Source organism: Coniophora puteana (genome assembly GCF_000271625.1).
Source record: "Coniophora puteana RWD-64-598 SS2 unplaced genomic scaffold CONPUscaffold_6, whole genome shotgun sequence".
Lineage (NCBI taxonomy): Eukaryota > Fungi > Basidiomycota > Agaricomycetes > Boletales > Coniophoraceae > Coniophora > Coniophora puteana.
The window spans coordinates 2,177,757-2,191,830 of NW_006913058.1; the positions used below are offsets into that span (position 1 = coordinate 2,177,757).

At 53.5% G+C, this 14,074-nt stretch overlaps 5 protein-coding genes and 1 non-coding gene across 6 annotated transcripts; 3 read left to right on the plus strand and 3 right to left on the minus strand.

The window, feature by feature from the left end:
• The first annotated feature begins 122 nt into the window (after positions 1–122).
• CONPUDRAFT_104990 (glutathione synthase) lies at positions 123–2,108 on the plus strand. Its single transcript, XM_007770680.1, has 5 exons — positions 123–541; positions 610–752; positions 814–945; positions 994–1,074; positions 1,129–2,108. Exons 1-5 carry the CDS (start codon positions 167–169, stop codon positions 1,988–1,990), a joined length of 1,593 nt encoding a protein of 530 aa, XP_007768870.1. The 5' UTR covers positions 123–166; the 3' UTR covers positions 1,991–2,108.
• On the minus strand, positions 2,102–3,927 carry CONPUDRAFT_144284 (FMN-dependent alpha-hydroxy acid dehydrogenase). Its single transcript, XM_007770681.1, has 6 exons — positions 3,728–3,927; positions 3,460–3,584; positions 3,189–3,397; positions 2,711–3,125; positions 2,419–2,650; positions 2,102–2,376 (listed from the first exon to the last, which is right to left on the minus strand). Exons 1-6 carry the CDS (start codon positions 3,867–3,869, stop codon positions 2,198–2,200), a joined length of 1,302 nt encoding a protein of 433 aa, XP_007768871.1. The 5' UTR covers positions 3,870–3,927; the 3' UTR covers positions 2,102–2,197.
• Positions 3,928–5,818: 1,891 nt separating this feature from the next.
• Positions 5,819–8,137, plus strand: CONPUDRAFT_137444 (carotenoid ester lipase precursor; the record flags this gene model as incomplete). The annotated part of the gene is made up of 12 exons (XM_007770682.1): positions 5,819–5,997; positions 6,093–6,292; positions 6,355–6,419; positions 6,470–6,510; positions 6,562–6,636; positions 6,694–6,701; positions 6,754–6,819; positions 6,871–6,940; positions 7,000–7,267; positions 7,336–7,493; positions 7,544–7,794; positions 7,857–8,137. The coding sequence occupies 12 exons, from the start codon at positions 5,819–5,821 to the stop codon at positions 8,135–8,137; spliced, it is 1,662 nt and encodes a 553-aa protein (XP_007768872.1).
• A 207-nt stretch (positions 8,138–8,344) lies between these two features.
• CONPUDRAFT_t57 lies at positions 8,345–8,415 on the minus strand. The gene has a single exon. It is a non-coding gene; the product is annotated as a tRNA-Gly (tRNA).
• A 1,783-nt stretch (positions 8,416–10,198) lies between these two features.
• Positions 10,199–11,076, plus strand: CONPUDRAFT_144286 (uncharacterized protein; the record flags this gene model as incomplete). The annotated part of the gene is made up of 1 exon (XM_007770683.1): positions 10,199–11,076. The coding sequence occupies one exon, from the start codon at positions 10,199–10,201 to the stop codon at positions 10,916–10,918; it is 720 nt and encodes a 239-aa protein (XP_007768873.1). The 3' UTR covers positions 10,919–11,076.
• Positions 11,077–11,558: 482 nt separating this feature from the next.
• On the minus strand, positions 11,559–13,762 carry CONPUDRAFT_165674 (uncharacterized protein). The gene is made up of 7 exons (XM_007770684.1): positions 13,365–13,762; positions 13,149–13,284; positions 12,831–13,072; positions 12,380–12,775; positions 12,171–12,316; positions 11,956–12,116; positions 11,559–11,899 (listed from the first exon to the last, which is right to left on the minus strand). The coding sequence occupies exons 1-7, from the start codon at positions 13,374–13,376 to the stop codon at positions 11,658–11,660; spliced, it is 1,335 nt and encodes a 444-aa protein (XP_007768874.1). The 5' UTR covers positions 13,377–13,762; the 3' UTR covers positions 11,559–11,657.
• Positions 13,763–14,074: the final 312 nt, after the last annotated feature.

Here is a 14,074-nt window from a genome sequence, read left to right on the forward strand (position 1 = left end):
CCAAGTCCCCTTGCTGACCAACAACCGCCGACGATAACAGGATGGCGAGCTCACTCGCTTTCTCAGCACTTTCTCCTTCTCATCTCCCCATAAAAGCTTCTTCGAATTCAGAGGTACCCATTCGATTGCATAGACAGAAACCAACAGAAACGACCGACACTCGACTATGACCAAGTTCGACTTCGCATCCTGGCCACCCGCATTAACCAGAGAGCAGCTCGAGGCACTCACTCTTGCAGCAACGACATACTCACTCTCCCATGGCCTCCTATACCTCCCACCAGCGCCGACCCAGCCGCCAGCGCCGACAAGCGCGATCCACGCGCCGATCTCGCTCTTCCCCGCGCCCGTCCCGCGACGGCTGTTTACCGAGGCCGTCGCGCTGCAGTCGGTATACAATGTCCTCTACGCGCGCATCGCGATGGACACGGAGTTCTTGGATAGCGTGATGGGAGCAGAGGTGGGCGTGGGGAGGGCAGACGAGTTCGTCGGAACGCTGTGGAAGGGATGGAAGGCGATTCGCGAGGAGGGCGTTGTCCAGGTATGCTCCCTACTCGCTTTTCGTGACAGCATTGAGCTTTCTGGCTAACGGTAGCTGTGGTCGTGTAGCCTTTGCAGCTTGGATTGTTCCGGTCGGATTACCTACTTCACACAGAGTCGGAGGGAGGGTCGCTGTCGCTGAAGCAGGTCGAGTTCAACACTATCTCGTCGTCTTTTGGTACGCTATCGGAGCGTGCGGCTGCGATGCATAGGTGCGTGTATGCGCGTTCTCAGAACGCTACGTATTACTGATGCCCATTTACTCTGGTAAAGGCACCTCCATGCGTCGACGGAGTACTACGGCTTATCATCACACCTTACCGCGGATAACTTCCCTTCCAACAACACAACTGCTGGACTCGCAGAGGGCTTAGCTCAGGCACATCAACACTACGGGGCCTCTGGGTGAGTCTCACCCCTGCTTATTGGAGTGATTTGGCTAACGGTATGCAGTTCGCGAATACTATTCGTAATCCAGCCGAACGAGCGCAACGTCTTCGACCAACGTTGGCTCGAGTACGAGCTCCTCAAGACGTGCGTTCCTGCGTCCCTCTATTCCATATCTCTCTTCCTAACGCAATTCATCAGGCACGATATCCACATCATCCGCCAAACCTTCGCCCAGCTCGCCACTTCCGCCACCCTCTCCTCCCCGGACCGCAAGCTCCTCGTAAACGGCCACGAGATCTCCACCGTCTACTTCCGCGCTGGCTACGTGCCCACCGACTACCCCGATCCCTCGTACTACCAAACGCGCTTCCTCCTCGAAAAGAGCCGCGCGATCAACTGTCCCTCCATCCCGCTTCAGCTCGCAGGTGGAAAAAAGGTGCAGGAAGCGCTGACGAAACCCGGTGTTCTCGAGCGGTTCCTGTCTGACTCAAAGTGGGGCACGCAGTACAACGACGAGCAGCTGAAGCGCGTCCGCGGAACATGGATGGACATGTGGGCTCTCGACGAAGACGACACGGACGCGCTCAGCTCTGTATCCGCTCCCTCTCCACCATCGTCATCGTCTTCGCCCTCACCCGCATCCACATCCTCCACGGAACCAGCGGGCGTCCGTCGCGCCCTCGCCCAGCACGCTTCTCTGGTGCTCAAGCCCCAGCGCGAAGGCGGCGGCAACAACGTGTACAAATCCTCCATCCCGCCCTTCCTCGCCACGCTCCCTCCCGCAGAGCGCGAAGCATGGATCGCGATGGCACTGATCGTCCCGCCCAAAAGCGTATCTAGCTACCTCGTGCGTGCGGGTGCGGGCGGTACGGAGGGCGCCGTCCGATCGGAGGTGATCAGCGAGCTTGGTATCTTCGGGTGGGCGGTGTTTGGGGGCGGAGAGGTCAAGGGCGAGAAGGAGGTGGGGTGGTTGGTGAGGACGAAGGGGACGGAGAGCGACGAGGGCGGGGTTGCGGCGGGGTTTTCGGTGTTGGATTCTATTGTGCTTGTGGATGAGTAGGGGTGATGGTTCTGTACAGTGGGTGATTTGGATTGTATGAGGGGTATCGTGCGGTAGAGAAAATAGTATACCATTCGTTGCTGGAAACCTTTCCAGGACGCAGCTTTTTTGCTTGTCAGATAGCGTCCATTGGTACATTGCTCTATGAGTACATGTTATCAGATCCACATTTCTCTCGTTTCTCGCTAATCTGAGGAATATGGTTCGCTAATATCCAATATCCGTGATAACCTCCTCGCGAGCACCGATGATCTCCTCGACAGACCCGAAGCCAGCGAGACCAAGTGTAACATGCAGATCCGCCACCGTCTGCATCAAGATCTGCTCGACGCCCTTCTGTCCCTCGAGCGCGAGACCGTACATGAACGGTCGGCCGACTCCAACAGCTGTCAGTAAAATCAAACCTTCGTATATCGGATAGTACTCACTGAGCACGGCCTGGGCTCCGAGAGCGAGCGCCTTGATAACATCGCTTCCGTTCCGCACGCCAGAGTCAAAGAGCACGGCGAACTTGCCAGACTTCTGCGCCTCGAGCACTTTGGGTGAGCGCATGACGCGGTCAAGCGCGTCCAAGGAGCCGAGAGCACCGTCGACTTGCCGACCACCGTGGTTCGAAACGACGATGCCCGCGAGACCCATCTCAATGGCTTTCTCGGCGTCCTACGCGGCACATCCCCATCAGCACTCGAAGAGAGAAGAGGAAAGATAACAACGACTCACCGAAGCCCTCTGCACGCCCTTGATCACAATCGGCCCATCCCAATGCTGCTGCACAAACCGCAAATCCTCCCAGCCCCTAAACGCACCCGAATTCGTCTCCCCCAGAAAACTGATCCCCAGCTTCATCGCCTCCTGCGCCCGCTCGTCGCCCGCCTCCGCCTGCGCGCGGATCTTCTCCGGCTCGAACGGGAACGCGGGGCGCTCGTGCCGCGGCTGCAGCCCGTGGCGCTGCATGAACACGGGGTCGGACGTGCCCACCTGCGAGCCGATGCCGTAGCCGAAGGGGAGGAACGCGGTCTTGATGTCGTGCGGGCGCCAGCCGAGGACGAAGGTGTCGAGGGTGATGACGAGCGTGGTGAAGCCTGCGGCTTTGGCGCGGTGGAGGAGCGAGACGGTGACTTCGCTTGTGCGGGGCCTGGGTTGGTCGTGAGTGGGTGATGCGGGTTCGAGGAAGGTGGGGAAGGGGAAGGAGACGTACCAGTAGAGCTGGTACCACCGCTGGCCGCTCCCGTTCGCCTGTGCGACCTCCTCGATCGAGCGCGACGACGCGGTGGACATGATGTACGGTACGCCGCACGCTGCAGCCGCAGCTGCCGACGCGAGCTCCCCATCCTGGTGCAGGATGCCCTGCACACCGACGGGCGCGACAAAGACGGGCGCTTCGTACTTGACACCTAGGATCGTCGTCTGTCGTGGTGTGATGTTAGCATGGTCAATAACACAGGTGCGTGCATGGAGACGGAGCGCACCTCGATGTTACGGTTGGAGACATCCTGCAGGAGGCGGGGGACGATCTTCCACCGATCGAGGGCCGCACGGTTGGCCTTGTCCGTGGAGTTGGACCCGGCGCTGCCGAAGGTGTACAAGTAGCTGCCTACACGTCCATCGGCGCGGTCGAACAGCCCGAATCACGTCGTCAAGAGTGATGGTAACGCGACGTAGGAAACGCAGAGGATATGATATAGAGTCAGTTCAACATGGACAGACATGAACACAGTCTCAGACTGGTCAACGCACCGATATGGTCTTTCATCTTCTCCCTCGCACTATCCTCGATCTCCTTCATATCAACCGTGCCTAGGAGTGGCGGCTTGCCAGCGACATAGATGTTCCTCTGGAAGTCGGTCCATTTGTTGCTCGTAGGGAATGAAGTGGTCATCGTAGATGTTAAAAGATGATACGAAGGACGAGAATCGGGATATGAGGAGCGGGTATATGATACAACACGGAATGACAAGGATGATATACGATAACATGCTTAAGTAGGACAGGGATTCGCTTGGGAACGCGGGGTTTATCACTGTTCCGTTTCGCTCAGTTCGGCCGTAAGATCTCTGCTGAAAAGATCACGTTCTGAAGCGGCTCCCCATCTTCCGGGGCTGGCGAAACGGCGACTTCACGGGGAAGTGATTGGGCGGTCCATCTCGATGGTTGTTTCGATAAGTAGAGCGTATCCTGCCACTGGACCTTGACTTCACAAGATGCACAGGATCGGTCAACAGTTGAACAAATAACATTATGCAATATTGTATATAAAGACATCATAAATGCTTAGGAAGGCACTAATGAATGAAAGGTTTAGACATGATGCATGCAAGAGGACATGTGCGCCTGAAGAGGCTATGATGATTTGCTGTACTCGCAAACTATGCCGAAACGATTGCCCTGATTCTATCTTCTATTTCATAGGACAAGTCCAAGCATACGTTTGAGAGTGATAAAGGCGGAGGAGTGTATACCCTTTCATCAAGCGCTAATCCATGCAATGGACTGCGATACTTTCCGTGTTCCGAGCAGAACGTTGGCAGGACGGTACCGCAGCTTTCCAATCGCTACAATCGTCGGCCGAAGCATGTGCGCACTTCGTCCAACACCGACGATTCAGAGGTCTTGCGCGCTACTCAAGAGATCCGAATGCGACTAAACGGACAATCAGCAAGCACGAAAACGCGATCGAAAGAACGGCGATGCTCACCTGCATGACACTCTGTGGGAATCTTAAATCCATGCACTAACCCTAAGAGTCCCAAGGATTCTAATGCCGAAAATTGTTCGACGAAGAAGATGTAAACTGTTGTTGGACGAGACAAGCACCCCAACAGAGCCCAATATTACAGCTGCCGGCAACTTCCGCATTCTTCGCTCCGACTCGCGTCGCCAGTTTTCGATTTTCGTCTTGTCGAGCTCAACGTCAACAGCAGTAGTAGTCAGCGTGATTGACTCGGGAAAGAGACACTTGATTCTCCACTTCGCCCCCGGCTTTATATAACTCTCTACGCGAACCGGACTGCCCCCGCCTGCGCACCATATGATGGTCAAGCTCACGAGAACACGACTATATGGTGTCACCATCCGCATTCAAATATTCACAGCACACGAAGCTGCCGGGGAAATTCCGCCGGTGAGACCAAGCATCTTTACCTCCATTCCTTCGGTGCCCTCATTAGATGAGCTCTCATAGCTTATCATATGTCTATCTGCAGAAATAGACTCGAGGTTGTTCATTATCGGTGTGGGCAACGAGTAGAGGCTTACCCCGCATTCGTGATCGGCCCCGTGGGGTAGGTCACTCCGAGCGCTGGCTTACATGCGTTCCTAACATTTAGTCTTCTTGACAGATCGTGTACCTGCTGAGACAGACTGAGACCTTGTCCTTTGCCGAGGTAACAATCGTTCGTAGCATTGCCCGGTCTCGACCCTTCTCGACCCTTCAAATGACCACTCGTCCACACGTACACTTGTATTACGAAGCTGTCCCATCCTATCTCACCTGCTTCGCTCTACCTGATTCAGAGGCTTCGCAGGGCTTCGCTTAGTCTCAATGGGATCCAATTTTCCGCATCAGTCGCGATATAGCTCTGATAACTCGCCTCGCCATGCGAGACCGCGACATATGACGTCCACCCGCCGGCGCGCTCATACCTCGCTTGATCAGACATTTTCCCGCGTTTGTTCCCTTTCGTGTCCTCTGCCAGCTCATCCGCGCACCTCAACATGCTTAAATGCAGAAAGCCTCCGCAAAATTTCCTTGATCCCCTCTCGTTCTCTGCGTCCCCGCAAGGCCCGGATCTGCCCAGCTTCACGCAACACTGCTGAACGAGTAGAACGATGCTGTTCGCGAGCTCCCTCCTTCGCGCCGCGCCACTCCTCGCCGTTGCAGCCCTCGCGGGCGCGTCTCCCCTCGCCAAGCGCGCCGACCCGACGGTCAAGCTCGACAATGCGACCGTGACCGGCTCGGCTTCGGGCAGCGTCAACAAGTTCTTGGGCATCCCGTTCGCACAGCCCCCGTACGTTTTCCTGCCCTTTCTTTCCGTCAATCCTATCGGCCCTCCGTGTGGTCCTGCTTTCACCCATGCTAACGAGAACGACGTGCGGTGTACAGGACCGGCAACCTGCGCTTCCAGCTTCCTCAGCCTCTCTCCGCGTACTCGACGGACTTCAGCGCAACGTCCTTCGGCCCCGCGTGCCCGCAGCAGCCGATCAAGTTGCCCATCCCAGACTCCCTGCCGCAGCAAGCCAAGGACGCGATCAACAATGTTACGAATCTGCTGTACGACGTTATCACGCCCGCTGCCGAGGATTGTAAGTGATCACTTTCTGAGACACATCAATAAACTCGGTGGGTTGACACTAGCTGAGAATAGGCCTGACGGTCAACGTCGTGGCACCTGCTGACGCCACTCCCGACTCGAAGTTGCCTGTCATTGCGGTATGTCGCCCTTGCGATCACGAGCTCGTATTCGTTGACTTGGTATGTAGTGGATCTTCGGAGGCGGATTCGAGGTTGGAGGCACTAGCACGTGAGTACTTCCCCTCTGTTGATCCATAACATATGTTCATCTGGGCGATAGCTACGATGGTGGTGTCATCGTGGACCGCGCCATCGACCTTGACGTCCCTGCTATCTACGTCAGCATGAACTATCGGTAAGAGCCGCAGTACTCTATCCTGATGTTGCACCAGTCACTTATATCTATCTACAGAGTTGCAGGTACGCGTGCTCTGATGCTTTTCTGTCTCACATCGTGCTCAGTCCTAGACAGCGTTTGGCTTCCTTGCCAGCAAAGAGGTGAAGGATGCTGGTGTCGGCAATCTCGGCCTCCAAGACCGTACGTTCTTCGATCCGGTTCATCCGGTACTCGAATGCTGATGTCCCTCAGAACGTCTTGCCCTGCAGTGGATCCAGCAATACATCGGCGCTTTCGGAGGAGACGCGTCCAAAGTCACCATGTACATCTTCTCTCCACTGATATACCCCCTCCATCTAATCACTCGCCTCCTTATTTCAGCTGGGGCGAATCCGCCGGGGCGATCTCCGTTGCACTGCACATGCTTACAAACGGCGGAGACACGCAGGGCCTCTTCCGCGGCGCGTTCATGAACTCGGGCTCGCCGATCCCCGTGGGCGACATCACCGAGGGCCAGCAGTACTACGACTATCTCGTCGACCAGACCGGGTGCTCGGGCGCGTCGGACACGTTAGATTGTCTGCGGGGTGTAGATTATGACGAATTGATGAAGGCTGTCGGCGGGACGCCGTTTATTTTCTCGTATCAGGTGCGCATATATCTTTCACTCTGTGCTGTCGGATTCTGAGTTCGAATGGTTTGATCTGGTTTGAATAGTCCTTGGTTCTGGCATGGCTGCCCCGTGTAGATGGGGTGTTCCTCAAGGACGACCCGCAGAACCTTGTCACGCAGGGTTCAGTTGCCAACGTGCCTTTCATCTCGGGCGACTGCGACGACGAGGGCACACTCTTCTCGTTCTCGACGCTGAACGTCACGTAAGCTGTCGTTATCCTCTATTTGGATCCCCTCACCAAATTCCCTTCAGCTCCGACGACCAGTGGAGCGACTACCTTCAGACCATCTACCTCCCCAAGGCACCGGGCGCAGACATCAGCCAGCTCGCAACGCTCTATCCCTCGGACCTGTCCGATGGCTCTCCCTTCAACACCGGCATCGCCAACGCGCTAACACCCGAATTCAAGCGCCTTGCCGCCTTCCAGGGCGACGCCGTCTTCCAAGCTCCCAGGCGATACTTCATGCAAGCGCAGTCCGGCAAGCAGCCCATGTGGTCGTTCAGTAAGCCTCCTCACCCTCCATTCTCTCGCAGACACAGCTGACCCAATCCCACAACACAACAGTCAACAAACGTCTCAAGGCCATCCCCTTCGTCGGCTCGTTCCACGGCTCGGATCTGCTCAACGTCTTCTTCGGCGGCGACATGACCGACTACGTCGTCCGCTTCGCGGCCAACCTCGACCCAAACGGCGACACGGGCATCAGCTGGCCCAAGTACACCACCGACGCCCCCAACATGCTCGCGTTCCAGGACGGCTTTACGCCCCAGGCGATCGAGCAGGATAACTATAGGGTGGACGCGATGCAGTACTTGGCGAATGTTACGCTCCAGTTCCCCATCTAAGGGTCTTATTTATCTTTATAGGTCTACTTTTGTTTGTACTAGTGCAAAATGTGAGGGTTCCAGGGCTTTGGCCCATGAAATGGACCATCTCTGATACACATATCTATCGTCGGAGATGCGAAATTAACATGGCCTTCCTGAAACAAAAATGACGTCGATGGCGGAGAGGAAGTAAAGCCACAAGAAGCGAAAAAATCAACATCGCATTGCATTAAGGGGGAATCGAACCCCCGGCGGGTCGATGGCAACGACCCAGGTTACCACTACCCCATTAATGCTTGATGGTCAGATCGCCTAAGGGACATCTATAATGCGCATCTAGTTTTTTTTTTATACGAAAGGTTAGCGCGCCCACCTGCTATGCAGTCTCACGCAGCTTGTCTTTCGGCGATTCAGCCGGAGTGTGTCGCTGTCCTCTCATCAAGCTTCAAGTTCCACACAAGTTGCCATGCGGAAACTGGAGATTGCACTCCCGGAGCCTATTCATCTGAACACGAATTGCGCAAGTACATTTGGTGAAAGAAAGTGTCTAAGTAAGTTAAGGGCGTGGTCGCAAGCGTGGGAGTAATCTGACATCGCCAGCAAACACATGCGTGAGCCCGAGAGCTGCGCCTTGTTTATCACCGACACTTCAAGGTCTCTATCATAACACACCCCTGTCTTTAGATCCAAGAAGTTCTCGGCTACATATGCAGACTAGTCGAGCACAAGCATGCGCTTGCTCACTTAGCCTAAGGATAGCGCCTGACTTTGCGAAGCTTGTGTTTGAACACTCACCAATCTCAGCAGAGTGGAATACGATCTTCTCGTGTGCATCAAGAATAACGGAGCTGAAACCAAATCGACGGCGGCATCAATGCGTCCTCCTTCATCGATATACACTCGGACAAATGTGCGAATGGGAGCATCCTCCCAGTGCCTCTAACCTCTTCCCGAAGTTGTGTCGGGTGGAAATTAATTTAAGCCTTCATTACTCTGCGACAGAGTTTGACTTTCTCGCAAGTTTCCTCCTCCGTCCGAGGACCTCCGCCACCTGAAATTAAAGAACCGCGGGGCTGGAATGCTTTTTGACCATAAAATCAATATCGATGTAGCTTGGATGTAGCATCTGCTTGTCCACTACTCGAAACATTTGACATGCAGATAACTCGAACACCATCCCCAAAAGTACAAAACCCATATTCAGCCATCGATGCCGAGTCCACTGTAGCTGTAACCAATCGATCGTCTGTTTTCAGACAAATTTTAACGGAATGCATCAAGAGGACAAGAGTTTGATCGACTGTTCATACTTTGCATGTGAAGCATTTGAGCCTCAAAACATCCGGTGAGTTACTTTGATGTATGCAACCCCACGCTTGCTCAGCGTAACAATCTCATGGCTTGGCATAGCAACCTCAAGTCGGACTCAGTTTTGCCGAGGTGTTTGTAGACGTGGGAATCAAGCCACTCCATCGGGTTTTACATCCTCTAGCACAGCAGCAATAGCCATTTACACATTTCAAGTAAAACTTTGACTAGCCTGATCCATGTAAAAAAGACAATGGCACATGATTGGTCGTCTTCAATAGAACGAGGAAGATATAGAGATGGCGGATGAAGGGTGAACCCGTTCATACATGATAGGAAACTTTGACGTAGCTACACTGAGCGAAGGATCTGGACTGCCTGAACTCTAAGGTTTGATACAAGACGTTTTCGCCCGAAAATAGGCGATGGATTGGCCTTCATATATCATACCCGTAGAGACCGGAAGTTGGCGGGGAGCATGTAAACATCAACTTTAAACTCAGCTGCCATAATCGTCACGCCTGCAAATGGTGCAACTGACTTTCGACTGTACGTTGAAGACACTTTAATTCCACTTACGCATTGACAGCTGAGCTTTCTACGTACATGTCGTTGTTGTGTAGAAAAGCGGTGAGAATCATGATGATGATGATGTCGATGAAGAGGGGATGCAACCCTAACCAGGAACCGCGCCACATCATTTTCTTAAGTAGATGTCTCGCGGGCGCTATTTCACTCCTTCCACTTCGACTTGCATCACCACCGGCACCCATGTCCCTCACTCCCGAAATCGCAACGCTCCCCGCAGCTCCAAGGCTATTCGCGCCTCCCAAGTTCGCACGCAAGGCTTACGCTCGCCGTAGCGACGACCCTGCAAACTCAGACAACACCCCGCCGCCTTCCTCGTCTACGTCCCAGGTCGGGGAGGAAGTACCAAAGCCGACGTCGCCTCGGTCTGTCACGAGCACTCTCGAGCCCGTTGACTCACCACAGCCCCCGAGCGCTCCAACTGTGCCCACGAAGAGAAAACGCACCTTCAGGTGCCCGTACCTTGACTGTGGAGAGACGTTCACGCGCAGGATGGATCGCACCCGACACATGCAGCACGCATGCAGGTCCGAGTCCGCGGAAGCTCAGGCTGCGAGGCGGGAGCACCCTGCTCCGGTCTGGCACTGCCCTGTCTGTGGAAAGGTGCTCTCGCGGCGGGATGCGACGGAGCGACACATCATGAAAGGAACGTGCACAAAGGGGCGGTGCGGCATGTGTGGAGATCGGATGACGGAGCGGGCGATTAAGGGGCATCTAGAGGACATGGGGAAGGGGAATATGAAGTGTTTCTCGGCGAAGCTTGCTACGAAGGCGGCGAGGAAGTCGAAGAAGCGCAAGTTGGAGGGGATAGAGGACGAGGACGAAGAACTCGAGGTTGAGGTAGCGCTTGGCGAGGACGATCTCGACGATGAGCTTGAGAGCGACGCTGAGAAAGAAGAGTAAAAAAGGAAAATGTCGGGCAGGAAGGTCAGCATTTAAATGCCGGGGATGCGACCATGGAAGGATAGTATATTTATGTGGCAACTTCGTAATGTGCTGTCGTATGTCCTCGTATGTTACCCAGTGTCGTGTTTTTTTCCCAACTACTATCTAACAGCGCCTAAAAACTTCCTTCTTATTCATTCCTTTCCCTTCGAATGCCATAGCAGGTGACCAACAACCACATCAAGGGACTTTTCTGGAGAGGATAGACTTCCTGAGCCGAATAAACGATGACGTATGTCAAACGCAAAAGCCGTCAGCATAACGGCCCAGACATTTCATAACATGCACCCTTAATAGTGCAGAATCAACATCCAAAACAATTGTCAAAACCCCTGGAACATCTTGGAACTCGGTAGATTTCGCCACGTAATCAGCCTATATTGTATACTACAGTCTAAAGTCGTATCATAGAAGTGATCACCTTCATTGTGAACTATTATTAGGTTCTTAAAGCAGCATGTTCGTACAACGTTCTTACCTAACACATGATACGTACACGGCTAAGAACACTTAAAGATCGTTACTTTCTGGTTTGTTATTGGAATAACATGTGAAATGGTCTGAACGGTGGCCCTTTGGCGTTTTCCTGCATAATTACTGCACGTCCACTAATCAAAGTGATTTGTAGTCAAACATTTGTACAACACCGATAAGCGTAAATACACCCCATAAAACCCTCTTTACTCTATTTCGGAGACTACCCTGGACAAAAGAACTCCCGACCCTTAGGATCAGCCAAGATGGTCGGTACTTTGATCTGCGCACTTCCCATCCCCGACAGTTTCCCTTTCCATTGCCTGAACTCTCTGAACGTGCCTGGAGCAAGTAAACGTATGGTCGGTCTCTCCCATATGCATTGCTGTGAAGCGGTGGGGAGGTTCTCATTTTGCTTGTGAATGTTGCTTAGGATAGTCTCCCGTGTTTCCAAAGCCAAAGAAACTGAGAAAAATGTCCGTTTTAGACTTCGGGAAGAATGCACAGAGGTGAAGCCTTACGTCGCTCAGGGGCCTTCTCTAGGAAGAAGCCAAGTGTAGGACTCGGGCCACGATCATCGCACCATGTCACGAACTCGGACTCGTTAATCCCTTCTACACCGTCGACGAAGGCGAGTATATCTGCCTGAGAGACGAGCACTTCACCCACCCTCAAGAGCTGACTAGAACGTTGGGGTTAGACTATATGAGTTCGGAAATCGGGATATCTTTCTTACTGGCGTCGTTCTTTGTATTCAATCAAGGGCACACCATCAATAGGGGAGAAACCGACAACCTGTACGGCGTCTGCCATGCGGTATCGCCATAGACCATTGCGCATGGTGATTACTGGTTCGTATATTTTTCCTACATCAACTTCCCACTACTCATCAGCCCCCAAAAAGAAGTTAGCTATAGAGTCGCATGTTTGACAGGAATTACATACCATGCGCTTCAGCTCCCCATCTTCATCCGCGGGAGTAATCTCGAGGAACTCAATATAATCATCAGTAACCACCTGTACAACGTTCGGTAACCGGTCGTTGTATACGATCCCAATTCCCCCCTCCGCAGAAGCGTACACCACATTGCGAACGGGAACATCCGGCCCGATATAGGCTCTGACCTGGGAGGGTTTCTGATGCTTTAGGCACTGCGCCCGCGAAATGAATGGAATAAACGCTCGTGCCTTGGGTAATACACGCCCAAACGTGCCTGTGGTGATAGCTATTAGTAGCTCGAACCTGGGCCAGGCTTTTGTTGCCCATCCCTCAGCGGTTTGGGAGGGCGGTCCGAGGTTGCGCAGCTCTTTCGCTCGATCTGGATTGGCGCTAAATGTTGGCTGAAAAATGGTGAGACGAGAAATTAAGTACAGATGAAATCGTGGAAGGACTCACACTGATGCTGGAATACACGTCGTCCATTTCGGGTAGCTGAGGCAAGTGACCATCACCAATGGCACCGACGAGCATCTCCCACTCTTCATCGATCAACCGAATGAAGTCAATAAATGTCGTAGTCCACAACGTGCATAACGTATCAAGGGACCGCTCCGCGAGCGCAAAAACTGCGTGTGTCAGCATCATCGAGCGGTGGTTTGGAATGAGTGTGGCGCCCCAAGGAGCTGTTATCCCTGGAACTAGGGAAGCGTCGGCGGCGATGATATGATATCAGTCTCAGTTGTAACGTTGGCAGACGTGAAAGAGGCTGCTCACTTGCCTCTGCCAGTCTCTCTTGATCTTGTTTACAGTCTTCGAACCCCAACATCACGCGCCAGCCAAAGGGCGTGCCAGGCGCACATGGTATGCGCGTGATTTCCCCATCTTCTTCCTCTCCGCGTACCTCTGCGAACTTTCGATAGCCACAGAAGATCGGACGACAAGTCATCCCACCATCCTTTCCAGTCCAGATAGCTTTGATGTTGGGCGCACCGGGTGATACATCTTTGTAACGGTTGGGATCCCTGTACCTTGGAACTGGTTTCGATGCACGTCCAGACGTCATACTCGACATCGCGAAGCATTGCGGTATACCGGGAGCCATAAGGTCCACGACATCAGAATACAGGCAAGGTGAAGAATCGAAGAATTTGGCGATGTAGGAGGCGTACTGGTCATAGTCTGTCAGTTGGATGTTTGAGATTTTGAATGCTCTAGCGCAGGCAGCGGGATCGTTCAGGTCGACGCTGACAAGGGCATCACGGAGGCCAGACAGGACATTTGAGGTACGTCCAAACTGTGTGGAAATGTTTGATCTGATGATGTTTCTGAGTGAAGACTCGACGCGAGCTTGAAGCTGAGTGGACAAGTCACTCGTGAGCTCGAAAATTGGTGCTACGTCGTGAGGAAGATGGTGCATGGGTAAATACAGCTTCATTGTACTTTATCAATGCGGGATGACATTTATACCTCCTAATGAATATGCATTACGGTAAGGGCCGCCAAACCGTGACATTTACAATTTTAGTTAGTGCTATCGAAACGTTATCTAGCGCTCCAGACCGGTCGCTCACTGATTTGGCCCATCCACTGGCAACCACGCGGTGCCCAAGGAAGAGCGGCACATGGGACCAACTTTCCGGGGTCTAGTGTACGTACCGAGGATTCCGGACCTCGGGAGAAATTCAGAGGCCTGAGCCTTC